Source organism: Dendrobium catenatum, unplaced genomic scaffold (genome assembly GCF_001605985.2).
Source record: "Dendrobium catenatum unplaced genomic scaffold, ASM160598v2 fragScaff_scaffold_157, whole genome shotgun sequence".
Classification (NCBI taxonomy): Eukaryota; Viridiplantae; Streptophyta; class Magnoliopsida; order Asparagales; family Orchidaceae; genus Dendrobium; species Dendrobium catenatum.
Window position 1 is genome coordinate 1,889,731 of NW_021318619.1, and position 21,548 is coordinate 1,911,278.

The 21,548-nt window shown below is 36.6% G+C and overlaps 3 protein-coding genes across 4 annotated transcripts in view; 1 reads left to right on the forward strand and 2 right to left on the reverse strand.

Moving 5' to 3' along the window:
• LOC110114547 (probable methyltransferase PMT2) overlaps positions 1–5,603 on the forward strand; it is a 17,579-nt gene extending 11,976 nt beyond the window's left edge. Inside the window, exons 5-7 of the mRNA XM_020847465.2 lie at positions 3,487–3,876; positions 4,073–4,150; positions 5,063–5,603. Coding sequence (XP_020703124.1) covers positions 3,487–3,876; positions 4,073–4,150; positions 5,063–5,297 — 703 coding nt within the window. The 3' untranslated portion in view covers positions 5,298–5,603. The remainder of the gene's footprint in view (positions 1–3,486; positions 3,877–4,072; positions 4,151–5,062) is intronic.
• Positions 5,604–6,771: 1,168 nt separating this feature from the next.
• On the reverse strand, positions 6,772–7,644 carry LOC110114559 (sphinganine C4-monooxygenase 1-like). Of its 2 annotated transcripts, none has more exons than XM_020847480.1 (2): positions 7,420–7,644; positions 6,772–7,323 (listed from the first exon to the last, which is right to left on the reverse strand). In XM_020847480.1, the coding sequence occupies exons 1-2, from the start codon at positions 7,642–7,644 to the stop codon at positions 6,772–6,774; spliced, it is 777 nt and encodes a 258-aa protein (XP_020703139.1). The 2 variants fall into 2 exon arrangements, with proteins under 2 accessions (XP_020703139.1, XP_028548555.1); XM_028692722.1 differs by having other exon boundaries at positions 6,772–7,289; positions 7,395–7,644.
• A 6,266-nt stretch (positions 7,645–13,910) lies between these two features.
• On the reverse strand, positions 13,911–14,782 carry LOC110114560. Its single transcript, XM_020847481.1, has 2 exons — positions 14,220–14,782; positions 13,911–14,106 (listed from the first exon to the last, which is right to left on the reverse strand). The coding sequence occupies exons 1-2, from the start codon at positions 14,780–14,782 to the stop codon at positions 13,911–13,913; spliced, it is 759 nt and encodes a 252-aa protein (XP_020703140.1).
• Positions 14,783–21,548: the final 6,766 nt, after the last annotated feature.

A 21,548-nucleotide genomic window follows, 5' to 3' on the forward strand; every position in this document is an offset into this window, starting at 1 on the left:
TTTGTTTTCTTGATTGAGAGCCTTTTACATATTTAATGCTCTCACGAACCTTCATAACGGAGGAATCTATATCCTTCAAACCTTCTTGCACATTAAGATTTACTATATGTGCGCAACATCGCATGTGGAAGAATTCACCATTGCATATTAGTGCATTTTGCAAATTCAAATGATTTCTTAGAAAATCAACTGAGACAGTATTCGCTGAAGCATTATCTAGAGTAATACTGAAAAGCTTACTATCAAGTTTCCAATCAATCAAAAGCTGTTGTAGTTTCTCAAATAATGCTAAGCCATCATGGGGGGGTGGCATATAATCAAAACTTATAATCTTCTTCTGTAACCGCCAATTATTGTCAATGAAATGTGCAGTTAAGCAAATAAAACCATCAGTGTTAATGGAAGTCCACAAATCAGAAGTTAAGGAAACTCTACTCTTACAAGTACATAGAAGGGCTTGTATCTGAGCTTTCTCCTTAATGAACAATTTCTTACAGTCATTTCGTGCTGTATTTCTGGATACAATTTGTAAATCAGGACGCAAGTATCGAAGTAATGTTCTAACACCAGACCATTCCACACACTGAAAAGGTAAGTCATGCTTAACTATGCATGCAGTAAACAAGCTACGAAATTCATGATAATCAAACTTATTTTCAACCATAGAAATAGAAGTGCTTGTGTTACTTTGAAGAATAAGTTGACCAATATCATGGGAGTTCCGCTTCTTACAGTTCTGAATGTGACGTCTCAGATTATCTGTCCCATTTTTAATATCAGACAAGTAAGTTGCCCCACATTTCTTACATTTGCAACGTTGTTTGCCATCATTACCAAATGGCAACATTTCATAATGCCCCCAAACAGTAGAGGTCAACCTCCTCTTTTTTTATTTTTTTGTTCATTTTGAATTGCATTATCACCAACTTCACGGTCCTCACCCACATCCACATTGTTATACTCATCACTGTCACATTCAACATCATTATCAATAGGGTCTTCCTCATTTTGCTCGAGAGAATTACTGTCAACAATTGTATTAGAACCCTCCATCTAAACACCAAAAAAAGTAAAAAAAACACATACTTACGAAATATTAAAGAAAAAAACTAATAAGGTAATATGGAAACAGAATCATAGGCTTAAAGGCTCAAAGAATTTAAATAGTACTAGGCTACTCGCACAAATACACAATAGTATTAGACTATTTAGTATTCACTATTTCAAAAGACAAGAAACAACAGGGAAACATAATCATAGGCTTAAAGGCTCAAAGCCTAACTGGATTAGTGGATTACTATCATAGTTCATACTTCATAACAAGTTAACAACTTAATAAATAACAAATTCTGAACAAAAAATTCTATTTGTGTATTACTGTATTGTGTAATCACTAATTCACTCTCACTGAGTCACTGTAATGGCAAAATATAAATGAAAACCATATTTTCCCAGTCCCGACCCGCTGAGGCGCAGACGGCATGCCGATTGCCGACATATGAGATGCCAAAAGACTCAAAACTCAAAAGTCATACTCAAGATTCAAGAATATGATAAACGGTGCTAGACAAGACCTTAAAGGTCCAAAACCAAATGTCAAAAACATCAAACTGCAAACCCTAACTTCCAGATTGATAAATTGTGAAATAAAGGAAGAGTAGAAATAATGTAGATTCGTAGAATAGTAGATCTGTAGAATTGTAGATCAGTCGATCAGAAACCAAAACGCAGCAAAATGCCAAAATACTTCTAAAAAAATGAAACCAAACTTATTCATGAGTAATGAGTTCACTGACTAGTGATTACAGTCTTACAGACCAAGCCAAAGGTGCGAACTGCGAGTGCGAACGGCCTGGAGGAAGGCAAGAAGCGAGAGAATCGGAGATGGGAGTCGGAGATAGAGAAACCCTAACTCAGAAATGAGAAATCCCTAACTTATCCGCTGATCCGCTCGATGGCTCGACCGCTCGACGACTCGACGTTATTAAAACTCTCATTAACGCGGGTTGTTTTCGGGTCGGAATCGGGTTACCGGGTTAACCCGAAACCGACCCGATTGTTATACGGGTCCAAAAGTAAAACCTGAACCCGACCCGTTTAATCGTTTATTAAACGGGTCGACCCTAACTCGAATTTTTCGGGTCGGATTGCCGGGTCGGGTCATTTGTTGACAGCCCTAGTGGATATAGGACGTTATGGTAATGATGGGTACAGTGAAGGTGGAGATGGGCCAGGGGATATGTAAATGAATAGTCTTGACTATACATGGGGTTCAAGTGAGGGAGGATTTCCTCCCATTGGAGCTAGGGGGCACTGATGTCATCCTAGGATGAAATAGCTGCAGACTTTGGGAGACACCAAAGTCAATTGGGGGGCATTGAAGATGGAGCTGGTGGTGGAAGGGAAAAAATAGAGATAATGGGAGATGCAGGGCTCTCAAAGGCCATGGTCTCACTTAAAATAATGGTGAGGAGCATACAAGAGGCGGGGTAAGGTTACTTGGTGGAGCTACACAGATTGGAAGGGATCAGACTGGAGGAAGGAGGGGAAATTCTTCTTTCAGTACAACCACCAAAATATGCATAACCCTAACCCTAAACAACTCTTGCTATTTAATCCCTACTTCCCTAATTTCAAACTCCGGATTTAAAATTTTCCCTCCCACTCCTAACCGCCCCCCTCTTCTTCCCTAATTAGCCTGCCTAGTGGGCCCACTAGGCTTGAGCGGCACTCCCAAGGTTGCGATTTGTCTGCCTCCTGTTATATAGAACCGGCCCTTGGGCCGGTTGGGCTGGTTCAAGGAGAACCGGCCTAACAATACTATTGTCCTTTTTTACCTTTTCACAACTAATTTGTCTTGGACTTCTATCTTCTTCTCTCCACGGTTTTCATTCCACCAGCATTCTTCTTCTTGAAACTATTGGAAGTTATAAGTGTTGTTGTGTCCTATTTATTGAAAGTTGTAAGTGGTGTTGTGCCATGTTTTATTGTAAATTGTAAGGTGTTGTTTTGTCATGTTTAATATGAGTGGTGTGTTGTTCTGTTCTATCGGTGTTTGTTTTGTTATATTGAAAGAAAGTTTGTAATTTGCATTCCTAGAATCAAGGTTGTTTTTAATTTTTAGGTTGCATGATTGCATCAATAGTGGGATAAAAACATGTTGTTGATGTTGTTGTTGCTCATTCATCGATTGGTGAAACATCAGTTTTGGATGGAGGAAATCATCGAATCACATGAATTTTGAATCACATGAATTTTGCATCCATTATTTTTCTAGTTTTTCTACAGATTTATTTATTTTTCGTCTTTGTTCTTGCCATTGTTCTTGTACTACTTTAACCAATAGTAAGCTCCACAAGAACTTGCTTGTCTTGCAACCGAGTTTAATTAGCTAGTACTTTTTAACCGGTATTTATCATTCTGAATTAGTACAATGTTCATTTTTTAAATTTCAATGCAAATTGAATGATTCTTTTGTGATACTAGGTACAAGAAAATGGAAGCATGTGTCTCTCCTTTTCCTGAAGTGAATAATGCTGATGAGGTTGCTGGAGGGGAATTGAAACCATTCCCAGAAAGGTTATATGCGGTGCCTCCCAGAATATCTAGTGGTTCTGTAACAGGGTACTCTGTTGAGTCATACCAGGAAGAGAACAAAATTTGGAAGAAACATGTTTTGTTTTACAAGAAAATCAACAAGTTGCTTGATACAGGAAGGTACCGCAATATCATGGACATGAATGCAGGACTGGGTAGCTTCGCTGCAGCAATTGATTCTCCTAATCTATGGGTCATGAATGTCGTGCCTACAATCGCTGATACTTCTACTCTAGGTGTTATATATGAACGAGGATTGATAGGCATTTATCATGATTGGTATGCACTTTTATTATTGAAGATCTTACTGCTCTTTTCAGTAAAACTTGTGTCCAGTTGTTCTTGACTGAGCTTTGGACAGAACTTGTCTTGTAATCATATCTGTTAAAAGGAAAAACCTCTCAATGTTTTCTTTCATTTATGCATTCTTGACTCCTACGTTGACTAGTTTTTTCAATTTCATCTCTTGTTCCAGGTGTGAAGCTTTCTCTACTTACCCAAGGACGTATGACTTAATCCATGCTTATGGTGTGTTCAGCCTGTATAAGGATAAGTAAGTGGATATTGCATTGATATTTTGATACATTCAACTTTTACTCATTCACAATCATGTTTGCTTTGATTATGTAAACCCCATTAATTGTCACAACAATCAAACTTTCAGACTATAACGTAGACTTGGCTGCACCTCTTTAGCTCAGTCAGATGAAATTATTAGCAATCATCTTTAGAATTTTGAAATAGGATTCTATCCATTTAAACAGGTCATTAAAATTTAATGGATTTCTTTGTGGAAAAACCTCATCTGATTGATAGCGTGTTACTGCCTTATTGAGATGCTAACTGGATCGTTTGTCCATATATTTATTAGTAAGGGGAAATCAAAAACAGAATTGAAAAGATTATGAAATGATAATGGTTGACCGTCTTTAATTAGTCCGTGTTGAGGAACGATGAAGTCACTAAAACCAGTGAGTGCAGGGAACTTGAAATTTTTTGAGAGTGTATGATAATATAAGATAGACAAACAATATACACGTGTTATATTGAAAAATGGAATTAATACTAGTGAAAATAGATTTCAATTATTTCAGCTTATGACATAGGGAGAAAAAATGCACAAACTAGATGAGGAAATAGACCCCAGCTCTAATACTTGGAATATGAAAGAAAAAAAGGATCGAGGAGATCCAAATGGCTCAAAGTTGCACAAAAATTTGGTCAAAATGGAGTTAATTATAACATAGGCAGAAATTAAGTGAAAAGAATGGCAGGTGAGTATAATTGTTGCTAAAAATCTATGATTCTTGACCTTCTCTTGTTTTTGCGCTGACTTTCAAAAAGATTGCACAGGAAAGTAGGCTATTTCTGTTCTAATGTTGTAAATTTTTTAAAATTCATCGTGTATTCTCTTCTCACTCTGATCTGAATGATGAGTATGAGTGCTTGATCTTTCAACAAACAGGTGCAAAATGGAAGATATTCTTCTGGAGATGGATAGGATTCTTAGGCCTGAAGGTGCAGTCATTTTCCGGGATGAGGTTGATGTACTGATAAAGGTGAAGAAGATGATCGGCGGCATGAAATGGAGCTCGAAGCTTGCTGATCATGAGGACGGTCCTCTTGTGCCGGAGAAGATACTGGTTGCTGTGAAGCAATATTGGGTAACTGGAGGAAAGAACAAGACAGCTCACATATGAGAGAATGACAACTTGTGGAGAACTTCTATGTTAATTATCCTTTTGGATTCTAACAACTGGAATCAGAAGGGAGGGACCCTTAATAGCCAGCCACATTGCTTTCCATCTTGGTGCAGGAGCTTGAGGTCTAGAGAGAGAAAGAGCATTGTTTGTACCAGAATGTAATAAGTTATTTCAGCCGATTTTGTTTATGGCAAGCTTAAGGTGTCATATTTAGGCAATCATGCTGCCTTCTTTTGACTTAATGTTATTTTTTTGAACTCGATATAATTATGTTTGCCATCATAATTTCTCCCATTCAAACTGCTGCTGATTTTTTAGTCGAGTTCCAAAGAAAATGATAATTGCTTTGTTCAGAAACAATGGATTCAGATTACTGTTTTTTCTTTGGTTTTTGTCTATTCAAGGTAAGTTGAAATTCAGGCAGGATATTAAATGTTATGGCTTAGCTCTAACAAACGAAAATTTAAGAATTTGTGAAACATTAACAGTTATAATATTCTGTGTTTGCTTGGGAAATTTTTAAGGGAGCTCTTAATACAAATTCATGTTAGGAATGCAAGACAAAAAAAAAAAAAAAAAACACTACAAAGCAACTCTAAAACAAAAAGTAGTATGTTAGTTTTGGGTGGAATATGATTTTGTTGATTAATTGTGTTGTAATGTTACCTCGAAGCTCAATTATGTTGATGAGCTTTGTGGGCTTGTAGGGGTCCTCGAATTCTTTTTTTTTCCTTACAATCAATCATAAAACGGTGCAGTGTTATGTACTCAAGCGATGTGGCGTTGTATAGTTTGATTGGAGGCAGGCAGAGAGCAGAGCATTATGGTGCTCCAAACCCCAACGTTGTAATGCTGCGAGTCAAACTAGAGAGAGAGTAGAGCATTGTTGTGCTATGAGAGAGATTGTATATAAATATTAGTGTCAATAACGCTCAAAACATGGCTTTGCGGTATTGCGAGTTGGGCTTGACAAATTTCATTTTTGTTTTTCATGTTTAACTTGAAGGGTTGCATTCCTTAGGTGCTTTTATGTGTGTCTTTGTCTATTATGTGTAGATAATGGTGCGAGAAATGAAGAGAGACAAAGAAAGAGAAAGAGAGAAAGGGAGAGCAAGAGATCTATATAAATTCTCCCAATGTTAATAATGAATTTCTTAGTATGATGTGGCTTCTAGTTTTGAATTTTTCCATGTTAAGTACTCATGTACTTTTTTCACTACTTAAAAAAAAAACACATGAGAGCAGGTATTATCATTTAATCCTATACACGGAACACTCCAGCTATATATGTTGTGTACAGAAATATGACAGAACCAACATTTCAACAATATATTTATTTTTCCAAAAAAAAAAACAGTATATTTTATTTCCCATACCTTCTAAGAATAAGTTTTCAAGCACACATACTGACAAATGAAATTCACATTGGACTACAGTGGTTGAATAAATCAAATCGAATTACAATTTGTGTTCAATTGATCTTTGAATGAGCTATTGGCCGTGCCTCATATCCTCCTTTCTCTCTCTTCTCAAGCTTGAAAGGCATGTAAGTCCCCAGTAACTTATCCCAAGTCACAAAGTAAGGATTAGAAAAGTTGCGCTTCAAACCATAGAGCTGATGATGTATATCATGAAATGCACTATTGTTTGTGAAAAACAGATGAAACAAGTTTCCTGGAAGCCACAATCCGCAATGATCATCGACGGTTTTGATGGTGGTGAACGAGAAGAAGACGGTGGCGACACGAGGACTCATTCCAGAGACGGCGACGGCGATGGCTCCGGCCACGCCGTCGGAAAAGAGGCCCTCAAGAGGGTGGTTGTATAGAGCCCCAAATGCGTATGGGACAATAAGCGTGTGATGTTGAGAGTGAATGTGCTTGTACAAGAATTTGTTGATGTGCATCAGTCTATGGGTGAAATACTGACATGTATCGAGCACCACCATGGCAACAAAAATCTGAAGAATGAATACCACCATGGAAGACTGTTGAGGAGAGTTGGAACCATCGTTGCTCTTGATCTGTATAGCTCCATGGAACAACACAGACATAGTTAGCAAAGAAGATCAAGAACATCATAAATTGTATTAATTATTAGAAGGAGAATCATCAATTACCGTGTAGAAGAGAAGGGAAAGAGAGACATGAATGGATTGTTGCAGGAGGACGCCTTTGAGAACGGTTGTCTTGGAGACCAAATTCTTGGTTTCTTCCTCAGCCTTACTATGAAGCCTATAGTTGTTCATATCTCCCAGAATCATAAAAATCCCTGAATAGATCCAATATACTAACACAGGTACAAATGTGGCAAGCAACTCGTCAAATGACACAGAGATCCCCATGCTTTCTTACAAGCTACTTGCAGATCCTACAAGAAGAGATTCAGCTTTATCAAAGATCGAATACCTTTGTAGTCTGTTTATCTAATGTTACAGTACTACGTCTTCCTTCTCCCTCTTATATATCTATACTTGTGGGATGTGGAGGCTTTAACGAATAATGATGAGGTGCGCTGAAGCTTGATCTCGCTTCCTTTTATATAGACTATATAGAGAGAGAGAAGTAGAAAGTCATACAATACATGCAGTTGAATTGACTTTCGTTGCTGCCTGCTTCCATATAACTCTTCTTAAGCTTAGTTTGGGACGACAAATTAAATGGCTTTCTTATTGTTTCTAAAAAATAATTTTTTAGTAAATTTTTTTTTAATAAATAATAAGAAAATAGTTCCAAACGAAGTCTTAATACAGATGTAAAGATTATGGAGAATTCATTTTCTTCTAATTCATAAAAAATTTGAATGTTATTTTTGAAAATTATCATGAAAATGTATTATTTTTATAATGACATGAAAATCATCTTACATTTGTAAATTAAAGCTAAAATAATATAATTAGTAAATATATGAATTATTAAAATAAGGCTTCGTTTGAGACAGCTCTCTTACTGCTTCTTAAAGCAACTTTTTATTTAATTTTTGTACTAGAAAGCTATTTTAAGAAGCAGGAAGAAAGCCGTCCCAAACGAAGCCTAAGATTTTTGCTTGGGATGGCTTTCTTATTGCTTCTTGAAGCAGATTTTTAATACAAAATTAAAATTCTATGATAAAAAACTGCTTTAAGAAGCTGTAAAAAAGCCGTCCCAACCGAAACCTTAATATATAATTATTCCAATTAAAACTCAATCTTTTGTCTATATTAAAAGAGATTTTAGAGAGCATTGATCTAATTATGTTGTGTTGAAACGCTCAATATGGTATGCCAATGGTTGACATTGTTGGACATTAACAGCTTGAAGTGTAATATATTTAAATATTTATTATTATATCTCCCCCTCTAATATTGGAAAAATTATTGCGTCCTCCCACCTGACGTAGAGATACGTCCTCCCACCGCTAAAAAATTCGGTTTTTTCTCAGTATTACTAGCTATTATTTGGTAATAACGAGGAATATCATCATGTGAAGACCAATATCGAGTTATACCGAGCTATACCGAGCTATACCGAGCAATACCGAGTTTTTTCAAGGAAAAACTAGGTATTTTTTTGTATTGGTCAGTATTGCTCGGTATTGATCTTCACATGATGATATTCCTCGTTATTATTTGGTATTGCTCGGTATTTGCTTGGTATTTCTTATTTTTTAGCGCGATTTTAGTGGTGGGAGGACGTATCTCTACATCAGGTGGGAAGACGCAATAATTTTTCCTAATATTGGGCGTGGGTTGGTTTCTGAATTATTCCTGAGAATTCCTTCATCTGGTTACCAAATTTTAACTTGTTTTATATTCATTGAATACTTCTAATTTTCAGTTTTGAAAATTGTATCTCTTAGCCTTGCTTGGTTCTTTAAATACTATGAAAAATAATTTTCTTTAAATAATGAGACATGCAGCTATAACATTCTTTCAAGATATTAATTTTTTAAAATTCTTAAATTTTCTTTGAGATTGTTACTATATTTGATAAATAAGGGTTGCACTAATCTCATTATAAATTCAAGACTTATAAACATATTGTAAAGTAAAATACATTATTATATTCAAACACAATTATTTATTTAGATTTAAGCTTCGTTTGGGATGATTTTTTATTATTTCTTAAAGCAGTTTTTTTTAGTACAAAATTAAAATTTATGAACATTCCACCTCTTCTTTTTAGCACACAAAAATTAATTTTTGTACTAAAGTCGCTTTAATAAGCAATAAAAAATAGTCCCAAACGAAGCCTTAGTTATAATCGTACTTTATTCTACAAAATTTTTTATGTTGCTTCCAAATAATTGCAAATAAATATCAATTTTACTTCTTTTTTTTTTAGTTTATATAATTATAGAACAATAACAAATAAAAAACATGAGTAGTCAAATTAAATACATCCGTCGTGTAAGTTTATGTAAAGAAATAACTAACCACGAACAATAATTATACCATATGAATAAAAATCCAATAGAATATTTAGTAACTCAACAACATGTTCAGGATTTGATTGATCAAATTAATTTCTGCCATGCTTTATTAATTGATGGATGAGACTACAAAGTCAGGTTCATATCTTTGCCTATAATGTCATCTCATGTGCTTCTCGCACTTAAATTTTTATTTGAGATAATTTTCTTGCTATTTATATTTTTAGATTACAGCTATGATTTTTATTTTATTATTAATTTTTACTACTTTTAATAAATTTTTGTGCTAAAATGTTGCTTTATACAACATCTTTTAAAATAAATATTTTGTTCATAATAATTTTACAACCAACTTTATAAAAAGCTGCAACCGTTCTAAACGGACCCTAAGTGAAGCAAATGAAGCTTTTTATAAACATGGTTATAAAAATGTTGTGGAGAAGGTAGCTTTTTTAAAAGCAGTTGTAGAAAATAGATTCTTAGCACAAAAAATTATTGAAAATCATAAAAAAATAATGCTCAAATAAAATTTGTGGTTGCGGTCTGAAGAATAAAGCAATAAGAAAGCTGTTCCAAACAAAATCTAAGGCTTTATTTGTGAATTGTTTTCTTAATATTTTTTGCGGCAACTTTCTAGCACAAATTTTTTTTGAAAATAACTAAAAAATAATAGCAAAAAATTGTCCCAAACGAAACCGAAGTCTAAGTAAGAGAAAATTCCTTATTATATTTATTTTATTTGTGATGAAAGTATGGAGAGGGAATTAGATGCATACTGTAGAAATCGGGCTGAATAGAAGATCACCGGAGCAAGGCCGGAGATGAGGAAGATGAATCAAGAAGAGGAAATAATATTTGTATTGTTCAAATTCAGCTGTCGTACATGAGTGGGTATAAATAGATGTGAAATGACAAGTACAAGACACATGTCATTCGTTCATTGGCTACTTGTATATAGTTTGTAATTTACTAAGCACCTATCCTAATAGCCCCTGTCAAACTAATGATTCATCCTGAATCGTGAGTTTGGAGCAGAGATCCTTGAATCATGCTGTAGGTAGTGGCTTAGTGAAAATATCCGCGATTTGATGAAGAGTGCTGATCGGAGTGAACCGGATGACCTGGTTTTGAATATGATCGCTTACAAACCCGTGATCAATTTCGATATGCTTTGTGCGGGCGTAATACACCGGATTGTGTGCGAGCGCGATTGCAGAGGTGTTATCGCAGAAGAGCTCGATCGGCTGGCTGTGTTGGATACTGAAATCGTTAAGCAGACGCTTGAGCCAAATGGTGTCGGCTGTAGCTGCCGCAAGTGCCCAGTATTCGGATTCGGTGGACGACCGAGCAACCGTCGTCTGCTTCTTGACTGTCCACGAGGCGAGCGTGCTGCCGATGCATGTGCAGTGACCCGTTGTGGATTTTCTTGTGACTGGATCGCCGGCCCAGTCGGCATCTGAGTAGGTAGAAAGGTTGAGTGTTCCCGGTAGAATAGGTAAGCCGAAAGACAGTGTCCCTTTGATGTATCGTAGCAGACGCTTGAGGAGATAGGCGTGTGTTTGGGATGGTTCGTGCAGATGCTGAGAGAGGACGTTAACCGCATGTGCAATGTCCGGGTGAGTCAACGTCAAGTATTGCAGCGATCCTGTGACACGTTTGTAGGTCTCGTTTGCGGAGAGGTTGCTGTCATTAGGAACCTGATCGGGAAGTTTCGTACACGAGGGATTAGAGAGTGGATTACAATGGAGTAGATTTACTGAGTTTAAAATAGAGGTAGCATAAGCTGATCACTGAGATAGGAAATACTTATCTTGATGTTTTTGTATTTTGATGCCGAGGAAGTGATGAGCCAAGCCAAGGTTCTTCATATTGAATTTACTGTGTAATTTGGACAGCATGTCCGATAAGAGTGCTTAATTGTTGCCGGTCACCAGAATGTCGTCAACGTATACAAGCAGAAAAATGAGAGTCGAATCTTGTTTGAATGTGAGCAGTGAGGGATCCGCCGTGCTATATTGAAACCAAGTTGAATTAGGTACTTCGTGAATGTAGTATACCATTGTCGCGGTGCCTGACGTAAGCCATATATGGATTTTCGAAGATGACAGACGTGATCGGGAAATTCGTTGTCAATGAATCCTCTTGGTTGCGCCATATATACGGTGTCTGTAAGTTGTCCATGAAGGAAAGCGTTGGATACATCCAACTGCTGAACCGACCAACCTTTAGACAGGGCTATAGTGAAGAGGACCCTAATGGTTGGTAGTTTAGAAACCGGACTGAACGTCTCGCCGTAGTCGATGTCGTACTCCTGCTGGTTACCCTGAGCGACCAAACGAGCCTTGAAACGAGCCACGTTGCCGTCGGAGTTGAATTTCTTACGGAACGTCCACTTGCAGCCGAGTACGGGAGCGCTAGATGGAGGTGGGACAAGATCCCAAGTGCCTTGCTGTTGAAGTGCTACAAACTCATCAGCCATCGCTTTCCGCCATTCCAGATGTTTGGATGTCTCTTTGAAAGTGGTAGGATCGGGTTCGGAGCCCGCGGGGTTTAGCGTGTTAGCCATCAAATTGAGACGTTGTAATAATTTTAGGGAACCCGTCTGAGCTCTAGTGATCATTGGATGTCGCACTTGCACAGGGGAAGATAAGTTACGGGCTGTGAGATCGCCATGATGAGTCAGAGGAGACTGGATGGGTGAGGCTGCAAGGATTTGTGTGGGACTAGTTGATGTACGCTCTTGTAGCTGATGGCTTGTATGCTGCGTACTGAACTCATGAGATTTGGACGTTGGCAAAAGCAACGAGTAAGGCAAAGCAGTTGAAGATATCTGCAAGGACGGAGAGTTATTAGCGAACGGAAAAGAATTTTCAATGAATCTAACGTGTCGAGAGATAAAGTATTTGTGAGATTCCCTGTCAAGGCAAATGTATCCCTTATGCCGGTCTGAATATCCCATGAAGACGTGAGATCTAGATTTTGGATCAAATTTCGTCCGTGTATTAGGTGGAAGAAGCGGGAAGCATTCGCACCCGAAGACCCGAAGATGATTATATTCGGGTGTGGTATTAAAGAGAAGCTGCAGGGGAGATTTGTCGTGGGTGGTTGAAGAGGGCATCCTGTTAATTAAGTATACAGCAGTTGCAGTTGCCTCAGGCCAATATTGGAAAGGCATAGAAGCTTTGTGAAGCAAAGACCGAACGGTCTCCACGATATGGCGGTTCTTGCGCTCGGCCACTCCGTTTTGCTCCGGAGTGTAAGGACGGAACATTTGATGACCAATACCCTTGGAATGCAAGAATGATTTCATAGCGTAATTGTTAAATTCTGTTCCGCCGTCGGTCCTGAGAATCTTAATAGAATGTTTCGTTTGATTTTCGATAAACTTGGTAAAAGTTATAAACGTTGTAGTAACTTCAGATTTATGTATAATCGGAAACAACCCAGTATATCGCGAAAAATCGTCTACAAATATAACGAAAAAATGAAACCCGTTTGTAGAGGAAACCGGTGACGGGCCCCAAACATCGGAGTGCACGAGTGCGAGTGGTGTGTGTGTTCGAGAGATAGAACTTTCAAAAGGTAGTTTATGCAGTTTACATTGAATACAAGTGGTACATGAAGTATTGAAAGGAGAAATATGTAAGGCCGAATTGCTTTGAGCTATATTCTTCAAAATCTTGAAATGCGGATGTCCCAAACGATCACGCCAGGTGAAGTTTGGGTTCGTGGATGCAGCGCAGGCGACTTCCGGAGAGTTAATTGTGGAAGTAGGTGTAATCTTGTAGAGACCTGCTTTACAAGGACCGCGTAGAAGCTGCTTGTTTGTCGTCAGATCCTTACACACAAAACCGGAAGGGTCAAAGGTAATTGAAATGTTGTTATCTTTAACGAGTTGTGAGATGGACAAGAGATTGTAGGAAATTTTAGGAACGTGTAGCAAATTAGATAAAAGAAACTTACGATTCGGGGTGGGAAGAATACCCGTGCCCGAGTGAGCAATCGGGATGTTCCTGCCGTCCACGATGAAGATACCATCGTTGCCCATATAGGGAGTGGATTGACAGAGGTTGTCGCTTGTGTTCGTCATATGCGAAGAGGCCCTTGTGTCCAGGTACCAGTCTTGAGACGGAGCTTCCGAATTCGCGATAAGAGCATTGTTCTGCTTAGGTGTATTCGGCTGCGGGGTATAGTTGGCATTCATCCGATGCCAGCATACATCGGTCGTATTCCCTTTCTTGAGGCAAATTTGGCAGACAGGGAGCGACTGCTACTGTCCAGTGCGAGAAACAAACTGTGATGCTTGAGACGAATGTTCGCGGTTCCTACGACCGCGACCCCTGTTAGAGTACAGAGCAGATTGCTGTAACGTATCAGTGTGAAGGCGAGCAGCGCTCTGCGTTGACGTGAATTTCTTCACTTATTAGCATTGCGTAAAGATTTTCAAGTCGAATAGGTAGGGGAGAGTTTCACACGTAGGTCTTGAACGATTGATACGCAGGAGTTAACCCATTCAAGATATGTAATATAATGTCTTTGGAGTCGATGGAGGATCCGGCAGAGGCGATTTGATCGACGAGTTTCTTGATCTCGGTGAGATATTGCGTCATTGAAAGGTTTTTCATCAACACATGATGAAGTTCATTGCGAAGCTGTATAACTTTGGAGCGGCTAGTGGCCTGAAATTGGCTTTCAAGAGCCTGCAATATTTCGTGAGTTGTATCGAGGTGGATGATGTAGGGTAGCACCGCCGGAGAAATGGTAGAGCAGACCGCAGCTTGAAGGTTCTCATCAGTAATCTTCCAATTCTTGATGACAGAATCAATGTCTGGATCGGATACATTGCCGGAATGCGTGGGCGGAGCCAAGAACTGCTCAAAATCGTTTGCCCGAAGGAGCTTGAGAATCTGGTGACGCCATATAGGATAGTTATCCGGTGATAATTGATGCGGAACGAGAGTCTTGAGATTGGACACGACGAACTTGAGTGAATGGGAGATTGGGGAGTTCTCGGTCGGATTTCTTGGCTGCTGCTCGGTAGCGGAGGAGGAAGCAGAATGGGAAATCGTCATGATTGAGGACGAAAAAGAAAGGAAACGAGAGGCCTGATACCATGTAGAAATCGGGCTGAATGGAAGATCACCGGAGCAAGGCCGGAGATGAGGAAGATGAATCAAGAAGAGGAAATAATATTTGTATTGTTCAAATTCAGCTGTCGTACATGAGTGGGTATAAATAGATGTGAAATGACAAGTACAAGACACATGTCATTCGTTCATTGGCTACATGTATATAGTTTGTAATTTACTAAGCACCTATCCTAATACATACAGAGAGAGGTGATCCGATGATTTCATGGGAAGCATAAAAGAAATAAGTAACTACTTCATTTGATCAAATTACATTATTGATGAACAATGCTCATTTTTGTATTGTGCAGAGGAAACGAGGTGGTTGCCATGACGCAATTTGTAGCTGACAAGTGTTTGTGGCTGGGTTTTGTTTGGAACAGTTTTTTTCCTTTTTTTTTTTTTTTTTTTTTTTTTTAAAAATTATGATGATAAAAAGTTTTTTTTTCATCATTCTTAATTGCTCCAGTCAGGGCTCTGAACGAGAGAGGACTTTCGATTAAGGCTAGTCGTTAAAAAGATACGTAATATCTAGTGTATACTAGCAGCGTGATTTGGTATTTAGAAATTTAATATTTAAAATTGAAAGTTTAATTACCACCTTGCACTTAAAGCGGGATTATGAGCCCGATCAAGATCCCATGATTCTGTACGTCATCCCGGACTATCGTGGTCCCTGATACACTTAGTCAGAGGTGATGGTCGACCCAACTTGAATGAAGGATCCTTGTCGGCAGTCATGGATTGCTTCTTCTAAGGGTACCTTGTAGACTTGGAGTGAATATTTACATAATTTGAATCCACCTTAGCTAACAAAAGATTTTGTGCCCTATCGATTATATCCTATTGATTCATATCTCAAGGATTTGAAGTCATTGACTGTGACTGTAATTTAATGGTGTCATTTGACGGCAAAATCACCCATTTCAGATGGTCCTGATCATAACCGTTTACATGTGGCGTCATTTGGTGGCAAAACATTAGTTACATGACCCATGTCATATCCTTAGTTATAAGAGAATATTTGAGAATGAATCATAGTTATATTTTTGACCAAATATTGACTCTTTGTGAGATGAAATAATTTTCAAATTTATCCACCTAGGCAAATTATTGCAGAGGGTCGATAGATTTTGTTTTAAGTATTTTGGTGTTTTATTTTAATTTTAAATATTTTGACATTATGATATTTTTTAGATTTTTGAATTTTCTAAGCATTTGAAAATTTGTGGAGGCATTTTTAAATATTTGAGGACCCTTCGGTTGAGATTTTTCGTAAACACGACCATCATTGGGGTATTTCTGTTCGATTTTACTTTATCGATCAAATTTATTGACTCTATCTATTTCCCGACAGAAGATCGGGTTCATCATTGGTTTTATGCCTTTGTTAGTGCATTTCTTTTATTTTAGACTTTGAATGTCTAATATGAATGTATGAAACAAATATTCTGGTTGATATCACGGTCGTATACTTATTTGATAGTTCAAATCATGTCGACTCCTATCCACCCACATAGAAGGATCGAGCTTGAACATATGTTCATTTCTTGACTTGCACAGCATCCTTAGACGTCACATGTGTGTATATGACACATTCGTCGGGGCCCATGCATGTATATACTTATGTATGTGTTTTTTTAGATATATTTATGTGGCTGTTGTATGTATGCATTGTAACATATCTGTATGTATACACATATGATGCATTTTGCATTTGCACATTATTTAGTTACAATATATGATATTTTGCAAATTGAATGATGAATTAATGCAGTAGTCTATGATATGCATGTGTACATACACATTTATATATTCATTTGCATGTTAACATATTCATGTAAATTCAAATCAGCTATGTAATAGATAATATGTCTGATATTTAATAAAAATTTATGTTGATCGAGCATAAATTTGGAGACAATTTTGAATAAGAAGCTTCTAAAATTAAATATGGAACCATCCAAACTCAGATTTTAGCAAACTTATAGTCGAGCTGAACATCTCAAAAAGATGAACCAAACGACACCAAATTCGATCCAATCCGAGCCCAAACGGGACCAAATTGAGGACTCGAAGCTCATTTAAAATATTCAAAGCATAAAATGGATGACCAAATGATATCAAAATATAACATGTTTATAGTAGAATCGAGCGGCTCGACAAGACAAATCCAACGAACCCAAGATCACTAAACTCCAACATCGTTAAGACACTCAATACTCGATAAATCATCTATGATCAAGGGAGTTGATATCGGCCTTCCATTCAAAACACTCCCAGCATATCATTGATCTTCTCTTTGTTTACTAGTCATGTTATTCCCAGAAATTTATAAATAGACTCTTCATTCTTCACTTGAGGTAGATGAAGAAGGAAGAGAATGAAGAAGTGGAAAAAGGAAAAGAAATATGAGATCTCTCTAGCCACCAAGCTTCTCCTTGACCACCGCCCAGCCACCGACCATTGCTGGACTTCTACTTGGCCACCAGTCGTTGTCGGACTTCTGCCCAGCCATCAGTTATTGTTGGATTTATACCCGACCGCCAACCATAATCGGACTTCTGCCCAACTCCCTAAACTATTATAATTTCACTTTCTCCATATTAAAGGATGGGTCAAGTTTTGTAACTCACCCAAATTTAGTGGAATCATTTCGGTTGGATGTGGCCTGTTGTTTTTTTCCCTTTTCAGAATTTTCCACATAAAAATTATTAGTGTTTTATCTTCTCTCTGTTTGTGTGAATTCCCTCACTCTATTACCGCATATATTGTAGCCCGCAACAATGTCCATTATGATAATATTATTTTAAATGCATCTCAATAAAATTTAGAGTCTACTTTTTTTAGCCCTATAAAATAATTAGGTGCTGTATTATTAGGTGGATTAGTCGTCTTTATAAGTCAAATAAATTGATTAGAACAATCTTTAGGTACATTAAAATATTAAATACAATTATATGATTTAATACTCAACATCCCAACTGTAAATTAATGACAATCTAGGATTGTTAATTGCTCCATCTTGCTGTAAACATCATTAATATGTTAATCTTATCTGTAATTAACATTGTGTTAGCATTATTTGTAATTGATTTAGCTTATGATTGGGAAAACTTAATTTATTAGAAATTTTTGTGGTGGAAAGTAGTTTTTAACAATCATAGTAGCTTAAGTTATTTTCTACACAAACAACTTTATAAAATGATGTAGCAATCCCAAACATATCCTTGGGATTCGTTTGAGATGACTGCAATTTTTTATAAAAGTTTTCGTAAAGTTACTGTGCATGAAAGCAGTTGTAGAAAGTAGTTTCTTAGTACAAAAATTTCTTAAAAGTAGTAAAAAAATAATGGACAAATAGAAATTATAGTTGTGATATAAAAAATAAATAAGTAAGAAAGTTATTCTGAATGAAATAAGGCTTCATTTGGGACGACTTTTTTATTGCTTCTTAAAGCAGATTTTTAACATAAAAAATCAATGTAAGCAATGAAAAAATAATAGTCAAAAGTTGACCCTAACAAAATCTAAATCTCTCATTATTTATAATATGTGTTGTGCCATAGAATTAACTTAATACAATATTTAAGATACTTTTCTATAATATGAAATTTGTAATTGTATATTTAATTAAGTAACATTTTATGATTTTATCAATTATTGTGTGATGGATTAAGGCTTCATTTGAGACAATTTTTTTTCTATTTTTTAAAGTAAAATTGTAGTTAATTTTTTATAATTAAAAAAGAATTGTACTAAAAAATTATTAAAATCATGCCAAATGTAGTCTAAATTTCTGCCACGTGGGAATAATTCGGGCCGTCCTGCATTGACCAATTTTTATTTCCACCCTAGTTGTGGCCTTGATAGTTGTTTGACTTTTTCTTACCTAAAATATTACGAGTGCTTCTTCTTATTATTATTATTATTATTTTCTTAAATTGGCACGTTTAAGATTTTTTTTTTAATGATGCATATTTAACAGGCCTATTTTTTGTCCGTTAAAAAATAGTTATTTTATAATGAACTAGAGATTTCTTATACACAATATTTTAAAATTTTACACATATTGTAGAATTATTTATTTTCCCCTCCTGTACTTCATCATTGCATGTGAAACTTATATCAATTTTAAAAGAAAATTACTCGTGTATATATATAATATTATAATAGTATAACATACACATAATATTTCCAAGGGCCTCCAACAAGGAGTGTGAGTGAGTCATGCCGACTCGTGATCCAGGTCAGGCTTTGTTCGATATATGACTCGTGAGTCGAATTTGATGAGCTAACGAGTTAAGTTTGAACTAGCCGCGATTATTTTTGATAATTTATGGAATGATAGAAACCCCATATTATATTTGATCACTCTGTGTGGAGTGGAGAGGAAGATTTAGGCCTCGTTTAGAATGACTTTTTTATTGATTTTAAAAACAGAGTTTTATTGCTTCCCAAAAGAAGGATTATTCTAAATACTATTTTTATAAACTACATTTATATCCAAAAATATGATCATTGAATGAAAACTATCTATGACAATCAAATAATGCATTCTTTTGTTCATTTTTTATATTAAAAATCATTAATAACTCCATGCAATAACAGCAATTAATTTTTTTTAACATACTACATCTTTATAACAATTTATATGCAAAAAATTCTTCAATCATATATATTAAACATATATTTATTTAAAATTTTATTTTTTATAAAATTATCTCCAATTAGGAGCAATCTGGTGTTCTTTTACTGTTTATTGGACTTATAAATATTTGGAAACAAATTTGAACTGGTTTGAATTCAAATTCGATTGGCAAAGTTATGATGGGGGCTCACTAGGATCAGCATTGGCATCGATGGAGTACTGATATGCGAAAGAGAGGAGCTTGTGATGAGAGTTGCTAGGGGCAAGCACCAACCAATCTATGACATATAAAGAAGTTCATGACGAGAGTCTTTGAGGACACAACAACAGATAATGGCCTATGAAGAAGAGGAGATTATGATGGATTGCACAGCGAGCAAGCATGGATGAGACTTGTAGCATGTAACATAAAAGATTTGACCCGACGGGTTTCCGGGTCAACCCAAAAACCTGTTTAATTTAAAAAATTTGGATTCCCACCCGCTGCCCGCGCCCCGGCTGCTGCCCCGCTCCCGCTGCCCCAAGTGCCCGCGCCCGCGTGCCCTGCTGCCCCCGCCAGCGCAATCCCTCGCGTGTCGCGTCCGCCCCCTCATCCGCCGTCCACCCGCCGCCGTTTCGACGTTCCGACACTGGCAGAACCCAAATCCGGGTCGAGTCGGGTCAACCCGGCAACCCGACGGGTCAGACTTTTCGACCTGTTTACATATCCGGGTTGGGTTAGGGTTGACCCGTTTGAACCCCGGGTCAATTTGGGTCCAACCTGAAACTCGGTTTTGACACCCCTACCTCCTAACCCGCACTTAATTGGTTCTCTTATTAAGTCAAATATGAACATTTTAGTGTGAAAACTTCGAACAAAGCAAAGGTTGGTAAAATTATCTATCAACAAACAATGTGGAATTTATTTCAGTACATACTTTGCTATCATTTGGACAAATTCCTGCCAAGTGGGTGCAACGCGTTTGGACATTGTAAGAGAATGGGACAGCTCATTAGAAAGAACTTAAAACCGCCCTGCATTGACCAAGTATTAGCTTCCTACATTAGTTTGACGGCCGTGACAATTAGTTGACTATAAGAATGATTTTATTTATTTATTTATTTATTTTTGTTGTGATTGATATTTTTAATTAATTGTATTTATTTAAATTGCGCATTTTATTTGTCAACCCTCAGTAGTTCTTCTGATAAGAACTTTTAATCGACAAGCGAGAATTTTAGATCCGTTGACAAATTCCTTTGTTTAGTAGTTGACAATTCAACTTTTTAATGGTTAAAGAGTTGGCGATAACTATCATGTAAATCGTTCTCATAAGTCGAATTCAAATACTTATAATTTAGGGGTGTAAGTGAGTCAAGTCGACTCGGACTCGGCTCGATCAAGGGCTCGTGTGCGGAATTCGATGAGCTAACGAGTCAAGCTTGAGTCATTTTTGACTCAATTTGTTAGCTCGTGAGCTGACTTGTTTAAAAAAATTGTTCGCTTAAAATGCATTTAAAATGTAGTAGTATTCATGATTTTAAGTACAAATTTATTAATTTATTTAAAAAAATATATCTCACTATCTTATATTAAGCTTTTTTTTTCCTCCATATTTTTTGTTCTTTAAATCATTTTGTTGAAATAATTACGTAAATCATATTTTTTTCATAGTAAATCATGAGTCGGTTCAAACTCATAGAATAAAAATCAAGCTCAAGCTCAAACTAAGATTGGCTCGAACTTTGCTCGACTTACATAATAACTCTAAGAATGGCTTTATATTTAATGGAGTTGTTAGTTATTTTAAGTGGTTGAAAGCAAATATTAATTGAGCTACTAATGACTTTCTTCATTCATTTTATTTTAATGAATATGAATGACTTTTTGTTATGTGGTTCAAAATTTTTTTAAACTGATATAAACTCCTCGTGATCTGAATTAATTAACATTAAATATCAAGGAAGAAATCACAATCAGTGAACCATATTTTCATTTTAAAATTGTATTAAAGAAACCCTAATCGAAAATCTTCTTTCATTCTAGAAATAGAATAATCACTCCATTTGAATTTTAGA

Bases quoted from the DNA above. Each gene is read 5' to 3' on its own strand.
- LOC110114560 (XM_020847481.1), bottom strand. From the start codon at position 14,782: ATGACGATTTCCCATTCTGCTTCCTCCTCCGCTACCGAGCAGCAGCCA. The intron at 14,107-14,219 runs GTTAACTCCTGC...ACGTCAACGCAG, and splicing joins ATATTACATATCTTGAATGG to AGCGCTGCTCGCCTTCACAC.
- LOC110114559 (XM_020847480.1), bottom strand. From the start codon at position 7,644: ATGGGGATCTCTGTGTCATTTGACGAGTTGCTTGCCACATTTGTACCT. The intron at 7,324-7,419 runs GTAATTGATGAT...GGAGCTATACAG, and splicing joins TTTCCCTTCTCTTCTACACG to ATCAAGAGCAACGATGGTTC.